We start from the raw sequence: 13517 nt of genomic DNA, 5'->3' as shown, positions 1-13517 counted from the left end.
ACATTTAGGGTGTTTCCAATGTTTTGCTATTATAAACAATACTACAAAGAACATCCTTGACAATAAATCATTGTGCACATCCTCTATTATTTCCTTAGGATAAATTTCTAGAAATGGAATTTTTAAGCCAGGGAATCTGCACATATTTAAAGACGTTTGATTGTATTGTTGTGTTGTATTGTTGTATTATTGTGTTGTTCATCAGAAAGGCTGTAGTGATTTATACTCATATTGGCAGAACTCCGGAACTCCAGAACAGCCTTTTACCAACTCAAAGTGAGACTTGTAGAGATAGGTACAATACAGGTTGAGGACTTTGTCTCTGGGGTCTTGCACCTGATTCCCTTAAAGGAAAACTGGATGGGCCAGGATAACCCTTGGCTTGATGAGCGAAACCAATTAAGGGGCACACCAAGGGATAATAGAGAGATTAAACTTCTCCTTTCACCATTTTAACACGAACCTAGTGGCTTTCAGACAATATGTTTATGTGTCATTTTGAGAATATCCGGTTCCACCATTTAGAGAAGAAAGTCTATTCCCAGAATGAACTTATTTCTAGGAAGTACAGTTGTTACATTAAAAAAAAAAAAGTCCTCCCATTTTGTTAAAAGCAAAGCAAAACAAAACAAAAAGGTGGGTTTTGCTAACATCAAAGGATGGAACTTATAGGGAATGACTTGGGTAGGATGGGGGGTCTTCTCTCTGTGAGGGCTGAGCAAAATATCCTCTGCACAGAACCAAAGGTAAAGAGAACTTGCCCTAAGACCTCAGTATGATCCATTTTTGTAGAAAGCGGAATTCTGACATGTCATGAAAAAAGAAACGTTTTATCCCTGAAAGCCAAATTCTCAGCCAATGACGAAGAGTCATCTGAACTTCAGTGAATTGGATAACATTAACCTTCCATACCTACATTCAGTTTTCACAGACTAACAACATGTTTCCAAGTGTTTGGATGACAAATAAATATGTACACTTTTCTGTCATCACTGCCATTGGAGTTTTTGTTGATATTCTCTCTGTAGCAAAACCAGAGTTCCCTTTAGTTTTCAGGTTCTGCGCACTGATGATTTTTTTTTTTTTTTTTTTGAGATGGAGTCTCGCTGTGTCGCTCAGGCTGGAGTGCAGTGGCCTGATCTTGGCTCACTGCAAGCTCCACCTCCCGGGTTCATGCCATTCTCCTGCCTCAGCCTCCCAAGTAGCTGAGACTACAGGCGCCCGCCACCATGCCCGACTAATTTTTTTTTTTGTATTTTTAGTAGAGACAGGGTTTCACCGTGTTAGCCAGGATGGTCTCGATCTCCTGACCTCGTGATCCACCCGCCTCGGCCTCCCAAAGTGCTGGGATTACAGGCGTGAGCCACCGCGCCTGGCCTGCGCACTGATTTTTAAGTGAGAATGTGGGTGTTTAAATATTGGTAGACATCCAATGCTAGCTGGTCAAGTTGAAGATGGATGTGCCCTGTAACTCAGAAATCCCGTATCTAGGTACTCAGCCAAGGCCAGCGTGTCCCCAAGTTTCATGTGAAAATGTAGATTCTGGTTCAGCAGGTCTGGGTGGGGCCTGAGAGTCAGCATTTCTAATTAGCTCCCAGGTGATGCTGATGCTTCCGCGGTTGGAGGACCACGCTTGGAATAGTGAGGCCCAGGGAAGATGATCTGAACCTTGGCTGCTCATTAGAGTCACCTGGGGGAGCTGTTATCAACTGTGATGCCCAACTGCCCTCCAGCCTGATTGAAGCAGACTCTCCCAGGGGAGACCAGGCATCACTAGTTTTTCAGTCTCCCCAGATGATTCCAAAAAGGACCCCAGGTCCTGGACCAATGCGGACTCATTCACGCGTATGCATGGAGATGGACAGGGGACATTCACTAAATAAATTGAGATTATTCACATGGGGGAGGCCTAAGAGCTGCTTAATGATTGAGTATATCTTTGTGAATTAACTTGGCTACATCTTGAAATTATAACATTCAGTGCCAATAGCAAATCACATATCATTTATGTTAACTTTAAAAACACAAAACAATATATGTAGTTTAAATGGTAAAAATATTAAAATATGTATAGGAGTGATATATGTACTAACTTCAGGATAGTGGTTACTTCTAACCACTAGCTACTAACTTCAGGATAGGTGTTTGCAGTAGGAGAATGGAATGGGAAAGGTAGATTCTATTGGACCTGCAATAATTTCTTTCTTCTATGTAGCTGAAGGGAAGAAAGGGAGGGAGAAACGAAGGAAGGAAGAGGGAAGGAGGGAGAGGAAGAGAACTCTGGGTGTATGACTGGCTGGCTGTTTCTCACTATTATTATGGTTTACCTCTGCAAACCTAAAAATGTATTGCAGCAGCATACTACATGCTCCATTCTTGAGTAGCCTAAAATATTAGTGGGACCAAACAAACAAGGATCTGAAAGTATTAGCTAAAATGTGACTCCCACACCTGACTTTCATTCAAGGGGACTGAAACATCCTGGCATGCCTGACCCCCAAGGGCTTGTCCCGGGAACTGAAATCAGTGCTCTTAGTTTACAGGTGGGACAGACACAGAAAGGAGAAATAGCTGCCCACAGCAAGGTCCAGAAAGTGGAGAAATGGTGGGATTAGAACTCAGGGCTCCAACTCCCTGCCCACGTGTCTCTCAGGGCTCGGGGCCCAAGGGAGCAGCCGCCCCATTTACCACACTCTGAAGACCCTACCACTGAGGGTGTTTACCACAGGACATCCCGGCTGGCGTTTCTGTTGGAGATCACCTGCTCCTTCTCCCCAGGGCCCTGCTCTCCCTGTCCCATAGGTAGCAGTGGAGTGTGACGACGTGGCCTGCATCCTGTGGGGTGTTTGTGCTCACCATGGCCAGCTGTGGAATGCAAAAACCACTCACCAACCCCACTCCTGCAGGTGCTGGTTAATTGCAAAACCAAACACCCTGCAGGAAAAGTCTGGAACTGACAGCTCTCTATGAGGAACGCTGGCTCATAGGAGGGGCTAGAGTCTTGGTGTATCTATATTTCATTTCCGATTCTGTGGTCAGTATTTTTCAGTATTTTGCATAAATACTGTTATTATTATTTTTGTTGTCGTTGTGATCTGTAATTAGCACCTTCCTGATATGTGTGGCTTACTCTTATTTCCATATACATATATATAAATATACCAGTAGTTTTCTAAGGAAAGGAAGTTTCCTCTTATTCTTACTCATTTTAAAATGAATAAATAAAATTGAACATAAATGAGAAAAAAGAATTTTTAAAATCTTATGCCTACGGGAAACTTTAGATTGAGCAAAAACGAGGGCATGTGATGTGAATAATCCCAAGATTCCAGAGCTATTCACTTTAAAGACAATGATCTATGGATGTGAGGCAGATTTTGTCTTTCCCCCAAAACGTTCTCCTGGGTAGCCAGGGAGGCTGGCTGGAGGCTGTGCTTGTGGAAGGCAGCTGGTCAGAAATCCCACGTGGATGGGGATCTACCCCAAGATGAAGATCCCTGGCTTCAGGAATTGACTGAATGTGTTCCCACCCCTTTCAGATCCTACGCTATGGAGTACAGACCATGTGCGGCAGTGGCTGGAGTGGGCGGTGAAAGAATATGGCCTTCCAGACGTCAACATCTTGTTATTCCAGAACATCGATGGGAAGGAACTGTGCAAGATGACCAAGGACGACTTCCAGAGGCTCACCCCCAGCTACAACGCCGACATCCTTCTCTCACATCTCCACTACCTCAGAGAGAGTAAGCTTCCCCTTCCTCCAAGGATAGATGGCTGTAGCTCAGGTTCTTATGACCTGAGCTTCAGAGGGTTCAAACAGGTGTGTCGACAGCATCCTCCTGCCCTCGCCCAGTTCCCACTGGGGATCCGAGGGAACCACATGCTTGGTATGTGATGACTTAGGGGAGCAACACCCTGGCCACATCACCTGATGAGAAGTAGTCAGCGCTCTCAGGAGAAGCCAAAATTCACTTCAACACTCAGCTGCCTCCTCCAGGGTCCTGCGACCAAGAAGATGGAATGTCAAAGGGGAAAGGAAGCGTTAACTGGTCACACATTAGTTAAGTCTCCATGATACCCCAAATCGAAATAGAATCATTAAGGCTTCTCTTTTGTAGGAATTAGGGGGATTATTCTCCCTAAAGCTACATGAAGCCCCACTTTATATTCTAACCTGAGCACAGAACAAGGGAAGTTTTCACTTTGTATCATGTGATTCGGCTTAACCTGACAGAAAGGGATGGCATGTTGGCATGAATCCAGAATGTTTGCTGCATGCTTTAATTTCTACAACGTCCAGCATGGTGAGAAGGAAGTAGTGTGACAGACAGTGAGGTGGATAAATTATCCTCCATTGCTTTGCCTGGCATCCCAACCACTTCTTCCCTGAATTAAAGACGGGCCCCCATGTAGGTTTTAACATGCTAACAAGTAGCAGGTTGCTGGAAATAGTTATAAGCTGCCCATGATGTTAGTGTGGGAGTGGGGGAACGGTTTTCTTTCTTTCTTTCTTTTTCTTTTTTTTTTTTTGTAAGAAAGGTAATTCTCTTTCTCTCTCTCTTTTTTTTTTCATTTTGATGTCGCTTTTTGTTTTGTTTTGTAGCTCCTCTTCCACATTTGACTTCAGATGATGTTGATAAAGCCTTACAAAACTCTCCACGGTTAATGCATGCTAGAAACACAGGTAATGCTGGCCCCGCCCCTGCCTCCCAGCAAGAGTGTAGGGTCTTACGTACAGGTTGCATGCTTTCATGGGAAACCAGTCAGCGCGTGCCAGGAAGACAGAACGCAGGTAGATGATTCAGAATACTTTCCGATACTTAGGAATGTACCACAGCCTAAAGGAAGGTGAAGCCCTTTGGTTTTCTGAGCGCTTCCCAAGCACCCCACTTTGATTATCAAAGGGTTCCTTTTTAACCAGGAGACGTGCAGAGTTTGCCTTTAGCCATAACTTAGCTCACATTTGCCGGATTACAGTCTTCTTCTGTTGGTCCCAATATATTCGCTGTGCTGACTCTGTAGACACTAAAAGCATGTTCGATATAAAAGGGCCCTTAGCAGCCTCCTTTAATTTTTTCCATTTTTATTCTTAAAGAAATATTTGCTAGGATAAGTTGGAATTTTCTTTTTCCTTTCCAATAAACTTTTAGGCTATTTGATTTGTTTTCCTACAGACTTTGTATGTTTGCAAAAGGCAGGAGGGAATTTCTGTAACATTTTGAGAGCTTTTGTTCAGAGGGAACCTCTGCTATAATTTTGGAGAATATGAAATTAGTCACTAACCAAATGCCTGTTTTCTATCTCTAACCATTGACTCTACATTTGACTTATTTATGTATTTATTTTGCCTGAGCCTAAGTAGGGTTTAACACCATGCCTCATCCTGGCTAACCTTCCTCCCTCGCCCCCCGCTCACAGCAGAGGCTGGGTTTTCTGTGGATGAATGTGTTCCTGGTTCACATCCATCTGCTCCTTCCTGATGGAGAGAGTTCCGGAAGCATGGCCACCGGCTGCTCACCCCACTCTGTTAGCTGCAGGGACCCTCCACAATCACTCGGGCTAGGGAGGGAGACAGGAAGTGCCAGAAAGCCTTGCAAGTCAGCCAGTTAACTCACGATCAGCCCTCACGTAGAAGTACGCCATTTTCCCAATATTTACCATTTTATTTTAAAATATAAAATGTGAGTGAGTCCCAGTTTGAGTATTACAATGAAATTGCTCATTTATCATGGTCTTCTGTATTCAACACATTGTCTTTTTAATCTGAAGTTTTAAAAAACCTGCTTCGAGTTGGTAGCACACGTTTTCAATAATTTTGGTTGCACACATCAGCCTATTAGTGACCTTGTGGCCAGAAATAACAGATAACTTAGAGGAAGTTACTTCCCCTTCTTAGGAAACACCTTTGAGCTATGCACATTTTCTGATAATTTCACATTTATTTATGAGTTCTTTAACCATTGAGTGAAAGTTTCAAAAAAGCTCCAAATATATTAAATTTTGCTATTGTTAAACATGGAAGAAACCAATGAACAAGACGACAAAGTCCAAATGGACTGAACTATGAAAAGGGAATTTTCTCAGCTAAGAGCATGAGTTTTGGTCAAAAGAGAGAAAGGGAAAACGCATTTGAATAGAGATGTGGATTAATTATTAATAAAATCCATATACTCTTAGGCTAAATACTTATAATTGCTTGATACTACTTTCCAAAAGCTCTGTAAAATATATTATGGGTTTTTATACAAGTTGAAAAATAAAACATGTACCATATAATTTTTTAATAAAACGAGATTGCCCAGTGGGAAGTGGGATTGAGGGGGACACAGATAGGGCTTCATCAAGAAGCTATAAAATCAAAACACAAAATGCTTTATAGCAAACGGGGCACATGAGTACACCAAGGCTCCAAGTTTCACTTCCATCTTGAGAATCTGACAGGTGCACCTGTCTGTTTCTCCAGAGCTCTGTTAAGGCAGGTTTGAGGAGGTCTCTTCCCTTTGTTGTCATAGGGAAAAGTAGATTTGGCGCTGATGTTGAGATCGACAACCACAACAAAAGACCTTCACATGTTTGTCTTTCCTTTTGTCTGCAGGGGGTGCAGCTTTTATTTTCCCAAATACTTCAGTATATCCTGAAGCTACGCAAAGAATTACAACTAGGCCAGGTACGAAAACACCCCTGTGTGATCTCTTCATTGAGAGACATCCCAGATGTCCTGCTGAGATCCGTGCCCTAAGTCACGTGATACAAAGAGAGCTGATCCCGGAGCTGAAGCCAGTCCCAGACAGTCTTATTCTGCCTCTGTTGATTTGGAGACTAAATCCACTCAAACCATTTCATTCAAAGACCACACTAAAGGAATTAAGAGCAGATTAGCCCTTTAACTAGCTTTTCAGAAAGACAGATGGGCAAAGAAGGCATCCTGGATGCCTGGCAGTTAGGAATAGGCCGACTTTTGAACTAACAGAAGGATCTGTCCCTCCTCGGGGGAAGAGCACAAAACAAGGACACTCCCCAGATTCACAGTGACCGATTATCAGTATGTCACAAGAAGCCAGTCTTGCAGAGCAGAAGCATGCAGCCAGTAGTATTTACATCTGAATCTTACTGCCTGTCCTCCAAATGATTTAATTAGGTAATTAATTTACATGCCATTCATGCAAAAATAAACATCTATCAAGTGCCCATTAGTGCCAAGCATGGTGTTAGACTCTGGGAATATATAGATGAACCAGGCTTCAGTAAGCTTCGTGTCTTCAGAAAGTTTACTTCTTCATTCAGCTTGGTTTGTTCATTTGCTGAGTGCCTCCTCTGTGCCAGCCACGGATGGTATGATGGTGAACAAACCGAAATGTTTTGCCTCCAGTTCTAGATGTTTCAGTAGAGTGACCTAGAGCCAGAGAGACACATATGTACACATAAATGTTTTCCCTAATGTGATAGATTTTATGGTAGAGGAACCACTTCTGGCAATACAGGGCGTAGGAGCAGGGGTGGGGAGGAACTCAATCCCCCATGAAAGGCATAAAGATGCTTTCCAGAGGAATGGCCACATGGCAAAGGGGAATTAGATGTTTGCCAGACGAATAATGAGCAGGGAGAGAGGGCATTTCCCGGAAGGGTATAGCTTGCCTTAAGCATTTGTCCCCTCCCTGGGACTTACATCAGCCCGATAAGCTAGGTATCATTGTACCAGCCTCACAGCTGATGACATTGTGTTCAGGGTGGTGGGATGGTTTCTCCATATTCATACATGCTTCCAGAATTCATGTTAAACTCTATCACATATCCGGAATACACAAGTCTCAGTTCGAACTGGTTCGAGATCTAGGCTTGGCAACTACTCGTTCTTTCTAATGAGAAAGACTGGGGGCCCAGGGAGCTAAAGAGAATGAATGAGGAAGCTCAGGCTGTTCAAATACTGACACTGCCCTGGTTACTGCCTAGTGACTTCAGGCTGGCGATTTTCTCTTCTCTAACGTCAGAGAAAAAGTTTACTCTCTTGCTCCTGGGAAGCATGATGGAAAGGCTTAGCTAAGGGGTACTAAGAGGTAGTAAGTCATCTCTGTCATGTAAGAGATCTCACAGGCCATTGAAACATGGGCAAGACCCAGTGCCTAGAGTCTGCAAGACTGGTCCTAAAGACATCCACCACGTGTATTGCGAGTGGAAAATAGAAATTCATGTTTGACTCAAGCTCTAGAGATTTTGTAATTCTGTGAGCATTTAAAAAATATTTCCATATATACTAAAAAAATAACTATTTCCAAAACATTTGGCTGGGGTTTTAAAAAATTTTTTACTTTTTAATTTTGTATTTGTTTGTTTATGTTAAGACATCTCATAGGTGCCTCTGACTGAGTTGCAAAGCCAGGGGTTGTGAGCTAGTGTTATAAACTGTGTTAAAAGATCACAGCACTGGCCAAATTCATTGGCACAATCTCTCTGTCAGACAAGCCAGCTGACTGATGCTACCTGGTTAGGACAGTGGGTCCTGGAGCTGCTTTGTTTTCACATTTTAGGATATGGTGGATTTGGAAGGTATGGCCCATCCAGGTGGATGGAGAAGAGGGTGACTGTGAGGATGTTGGTTGGGACTCCCTCTCTGCCCAACCCAGGGAAGGCAAGGGTGGCAAACTCAGACACCTCCCATGCCGCTCTGATGGTGCTCTTCCATGGGCCCATGATTTGAGCGTGACCTGGGAGAGAGCACACTTCCACAGCTCCACTACTAGTCAAGTATGTTTTTGCGACTCAGTTTGTACCTGAAATAACCTGTTTTGACCACTGCTACTGTGATTATGAGAACCAATACAAATATTGGTATCTGACCTGCAAAGAATTTAAAGCAGACTGAACAAGCCAGAGGACTATTTACTGTAGGCCCTATTCAGGGACTTGAACTTGGAGATAAGAACTAGTTATACACCTCGGGTCATCCATTGCTAAGCGATCAACCTTAAAGGACTGCTCCTGTGGAGATAAAAGCTGTGAACCTGCAACTGGAGAATGAACGTCATGATGGCTGAGGGGGAAGAGCTTTTGCCTCACTAACTTTCAGAGCTGCACGAGTCCCAGAGGGAGGTCACTGGGAATCTGACGATATCCCTGTGGTCAGTGGGTACCTGACTACTTTCAGAAAGGTGATTGTTGACTGTTCCTTTGAAGGTCCTTGGGGGTACAGACCCAAATCCCTGTCTCCTCCACTCTTGGTTTGCTGTGCCATGATCTTCATTTCCATACCCTTTGTCTAATCCCACATCCGAGGGAACCAAACTCTGGTCAGCGTTATTGTGCTGACCATGAAGCAAGCCAGGCTCCTAGGTAACAACTCTACTTAGACCCGAATCTGTCTCTTCTCTGCATGGTGGCCATTTCATTATAGAGTCCCTGATAGAGGAGACAGTGGTGTTCAGGGTTTACTGGTTAAATTAGACAGCATTCCGCACCCTTTCTGCAGAGACTCCTACACATGTGTGTTGTCCTGCTGCATCCACCTTCCCAGCACTTCCTCACCACCCTTCCCTCCTTCGCTTTGCACCGTGAGTCACCCATCCCTGGGTTACTGCCCCAACCTATCTTTTCTTTTCTTTTATCTTCTCTTCTCTCTTTTTTTTTTTTTTTTTTTGAGATGGAGTCTCACTCTGTTGCCAGGCTGAAGTGCAGTGGTGCAATCTCGGCTCACCACAACCTCTGCCTCCCGAGTTCAAGTGATTCTTCTGCCTCAGCCTCCCGAGTAGCTGGGGCTACAGGCGCATGCCATCACGCCAAGATAATTTTTGTATTTTTAGTAGAGATGGGGTTTCACCATATTGGCCAGGATGGTCTTGATCTCTTGACCTCGTGATCCGCCCACCTCTGCCTCCCAAAGTGCTGGGATTACAGGCGTGAACCACCGCGCCCAGCCCCCAATCTACCTTTTCTTCTGTTCATGGCCCACCTTCCCAAGTGGATCATTTATTCCAGAGCCCCCTGACTGCTTCCCTGTCAGGTCAGTCTCGCCGCTGCTGTGTCAGTTCAGTCTCCCTGCACAATTGGCCGAGGCTGTTCACTGACCTCACAGGGGACCACATGTGAACATGCCCTGCCACCACCACCACCTGCCATTTGTCCAAACCTCATCCCTTTTCCTTGCATGCCCGTACCTAGTATTTTCCCACATTTTCCTGATTCAAGATTTACCTTCTTTCACAACCCCTTTGTTGAATTAGCATTGAGACAGTCTTCTCTACTCTCGTAAAGTATCAACCCATAGGCATATCATTTTACATTCTGTGGTTTTATGATTCTTTAAATATATATATATTTTATTATACTTTATTTTAGGATGTTTCACGTGTTTCTCACGTTGTTGCAGTTACTACGACCAGAATCCCTTTCTGTATCTCCTCTACAAACACCCTTCTTTTTTGCTGAATCCACTTCTTTTGGAGCCATAGCCCTTTGAGGTCTCAGGGGAAAAAGTGGCAAAAACAGATCCACAGAATCTTGCAAGCCCGTGTTAACTACACAGTGCACCACCCTGCCTGTCCTCTTAAGAGCAGATCATGCAAAAGCTCAGTTCTATCCCAAGGATGATGTTCTGCAACCCCATCCTTTCCTCTTCCATCCCCATGACAACCCATATATTATGATATGCCTCTGGGGTGTTATCAAAAGAGATTAGAGAGTTAAGCCTGCAAATGCAGCCTTTGCTTCTACTTTGAAGCTGCTGCTCTTCAGGGGTTTCTTGGAATCTTAAATTATTCCTCCATTGGAGCTCACAGCCTAGTGCTTTTCAGCACAGCTAGGCATAGTGAGACGATGCAACTACTGCATAGCATCTCTCAGTTAGGTGTTACGTAAAGCCTGTATCTTAGCAAATGGCTAAAACTGCATTCTTTGCTTCCCCTTAGTTCTTATATAACCACAGGGATCTGCAAACCTAGGCAAGAAGGGAATGCAAAATGTTTCCAAAACTCCATGCCTTTGATGTAGAATTTTAAGAAGATCTGGAGGAAAATAGAGAGCAACTTAATTATGTTAAGGTTGACTCAAACCTTTTTTTTCATTTCACAGACACTTCTAGATTGGTTCTTAGCAGCAGCTCTTGCTCTTCCTAAATTGTGTTCCCCATTAGTGTCTAATTTCAAGAGCAGGCAAATCTCATCTGTTCCCATCCAGCCCAGCCAGGGAACCTCCAGAGTTGCTTTGCAGATATGGCGTGGATCCTGCAGAATGAGGATGAGCTCTTCCATGATCCACATTCTTGCCCTTTAAAAAATAAAGCGGGTAGGCAGCGGGGTGGCGGTGTGGGGGGTGTGGGGCAAGAGCTAGAGGGTTCCTCCTCAGTGAGTTTGATGAAGGGAGAATGTAAAACTTGGCTGAACTTAGCCCTCCAGGAAAGGGTAGCCAGAATGTTGTATTAATTTATTGATGTCTTCAAAAGGGTGTGGTGGAGGAGGAGTCTCATTCAGAATGAGAAGCTGATCCCAGCTCCCAGGAAATCAACACAGTTGCTGGTGTGTAGTGGTCAGCACTAGCCGAGTCCCTATTTGTAGCTTCATGCTGTTTTTTATACTGTTGTGATGTAATGTACATCTGTGTTTACCCAAGCTGCCTATGCAATGACTTTTATAAAGCTCAGTTTTTAAACACAGTCTCTTACAGATAAAACAACAGAACCGGTGCCAGAAAGCAGCTTTCCCTTACATGGGCACTTCTGCCAAGCATATGAATTCATTGCCTTGAAGATCAAAGTTAAAGAGAAATGGAGAGGGTGTTGAAATGATCAGCAAAAATTAAATGTAAAATATATTCTTATTGGAAGTCCGATGCTCTATTATCAATAAAGGACACATAGCAAAGATACATGGAGGAGTGATTTTTCAAGCAGTTAAGAGCAGAACTACGAAGGTTTTGAGATGGTGTAGCTGCCAAAGAAGTCACCCCTGGCTGTCCCCCATCTCAGCCTGAGTTGAATGTTTCCCAATGTCATATGCCACAGGGGATACTTAGTGCCCACAGCATGTGATCGGTAGCCGATAAGGAAGCATTGGACCAGAATGTCATGGAAGAAAACAAAAGCCCACTTATCTTCCACGGCAATATGTTTATGAACATGTGAATCATTGTTCATATAACTGTCTCAAATACTTGGCTGAAAAGTAGACTCTGTTTGGTGTTAAGTTTCGACTTATTTTCGAGGGAGGATGGGATATGGTTATACACCATAAGAAGGATTTTGTAAATAAAGAGTTTCAAAATATTTTGGGAATAGTAGTTCGGCATTTATTTTTTTCCCAGTCACATTTCATGAGCAATAATTTTCTGTTTAAGGTAGTATCTGACTAACCTACTGATGCTGTCTATTCATTCCATTAGCATACTTATGCCATGGGTAAAAGCAATCCATCTAGAACTCTTTCAACCATTTTTTAGTTTGTCTTTGCACACTCTAGATAGCATTTCTGAAATCATCTGCAGGAACAGAGTTCCTGAAAAGAGCAATGGTCTAGAGCAGGCTTTCTCAGACTTCAGTGTGCACCAGAGTCACCCAGGATCTTGTTAAAATGCTGATTCTGAGGCCGGGCGCGGTGGCTCAGGCCTGTAATCCCAGCACTTTAGGAGGCTGAGGCGGGCGGATCACGGGGTCAGGAGATCGAGACCATCCTGGCTTACAGCGTGAGACCCCGTCTCTACTAAAAATACGAAAAATTAGCCAGGCATGGTGGCAGGCACCTGTAGTCCCAGCTACTCAGGAGGCTGAGGCAGGAGAATGGTGTGAACCCGGGAGGTGGAGCTTGCAGTGAGCCGAGATCGCGCCACTGCACTCCAGCCTGGGGGACAGAGCGAGACTCCACCTCCAAAAAAAAAAAAAAAAAAAAAAAAAAAAATGCTGATTTTGATGCAGTAGGTCTGGGGTAAGATTCTGCATTTCTAGCAAGCTCCCAGATATTGTTGATGTTGCTGGTCCACAGACCACCCTTTGAGAAATGGAGATCTAGAACATATTTCTCTATTTCTGTATTATCTTGCTGTTTTTCATTTGGTAAATAGAAGGCCTTAGTTAATGTGCTTTTCTGCTCCTAAATTAGGCTAGATGTGGCTAGGATTGCCTTGTGAGTAGATTTTTCTTTCTGAGACAATTTGCAAATTGAAACTCTGGCTGTCCAGTTTATTTTAAACAAAATGCAACTGACTGAGAACCCATGTGCAGAGTGTTCCCAGAGACTTAAGTTGAAGTTCAGTTGTAAATTGTTAGGGGCTGCAGATATAATTCCTATGTGTAACCCCAACACAAGAAATGTGAAAATCTGAGGAGCTGGGTGGGAAAAGATTTACGTCCAAAAATGCAAAAATGCCAGCTGAGAGAGAGGAGTAACATCAGTTTAAAAAGAAAAATTATCTAATTCTCCAAAGCTCTGAAGGGTAGGATTTCATAGACCACACTAGTAGCAAAGATGCTTGCAGCCAAACAGACCAAATACATTAAGGAGATTCTGTGTTGACTTCCACGTTGCGCATCATTTCTA

At 43.6% G+C, this 13517-nt stretch overlaps 1 protein-coding gene across 5 annotated transcripts in view; it reads left to right on the top strand.

Annotated features, from left to right (window-relative positions):
* The window catches only part of ERG (ETS transcription factor ERG), a 277876-nt gene that overhangs the window by 252636 nt on the left and 11723 nt on the right, over positions 1–13517 (top strand). For 3 of the 5 annotated variants that reach the window (XM_004062800.5, XM_004062799.4, XM_004062798.5), the window contains 3 exons: positions 3540–3743; positions 4604–4684; positions 6596–6667. In XM_004062800.5, coding sequence (XP_004062848.1) covers positions 3540–3743; positions 4604–4684; positions 6596–6667 — 357 coding nt within the window. The remainder of the gene's footprint in view (positions 1–3539; positions 3744–4603; positions 4685–6595; positions 6668–13517) is intronic. The other 2 variants (XM_055373832.1, XM_019017891.3) reach the window with 1 other exon arrangement.

Source organism: Gorilla gorilla, chromosome 22 (genome assembly GCF_029281585.2).
Source record: "Gorilla gorilla gorilla isolate KB3781 chromosome 22, NHGRI_mGorGor1-v2.1_pri, whole genome shotgun sequence".
In the NCBI taxonomy this organism is placed as follows: Eukaryota; Metazoa; Chordata; class Mammalia; order Primates; family Hominidae; genus Gorilla; species Gorilla gorilla.
The sequence above is the reverse complement of the archived record's forward strand: the minus strand, read 5'-3'. Positions and strand labels throughout refer to the sequence as shown.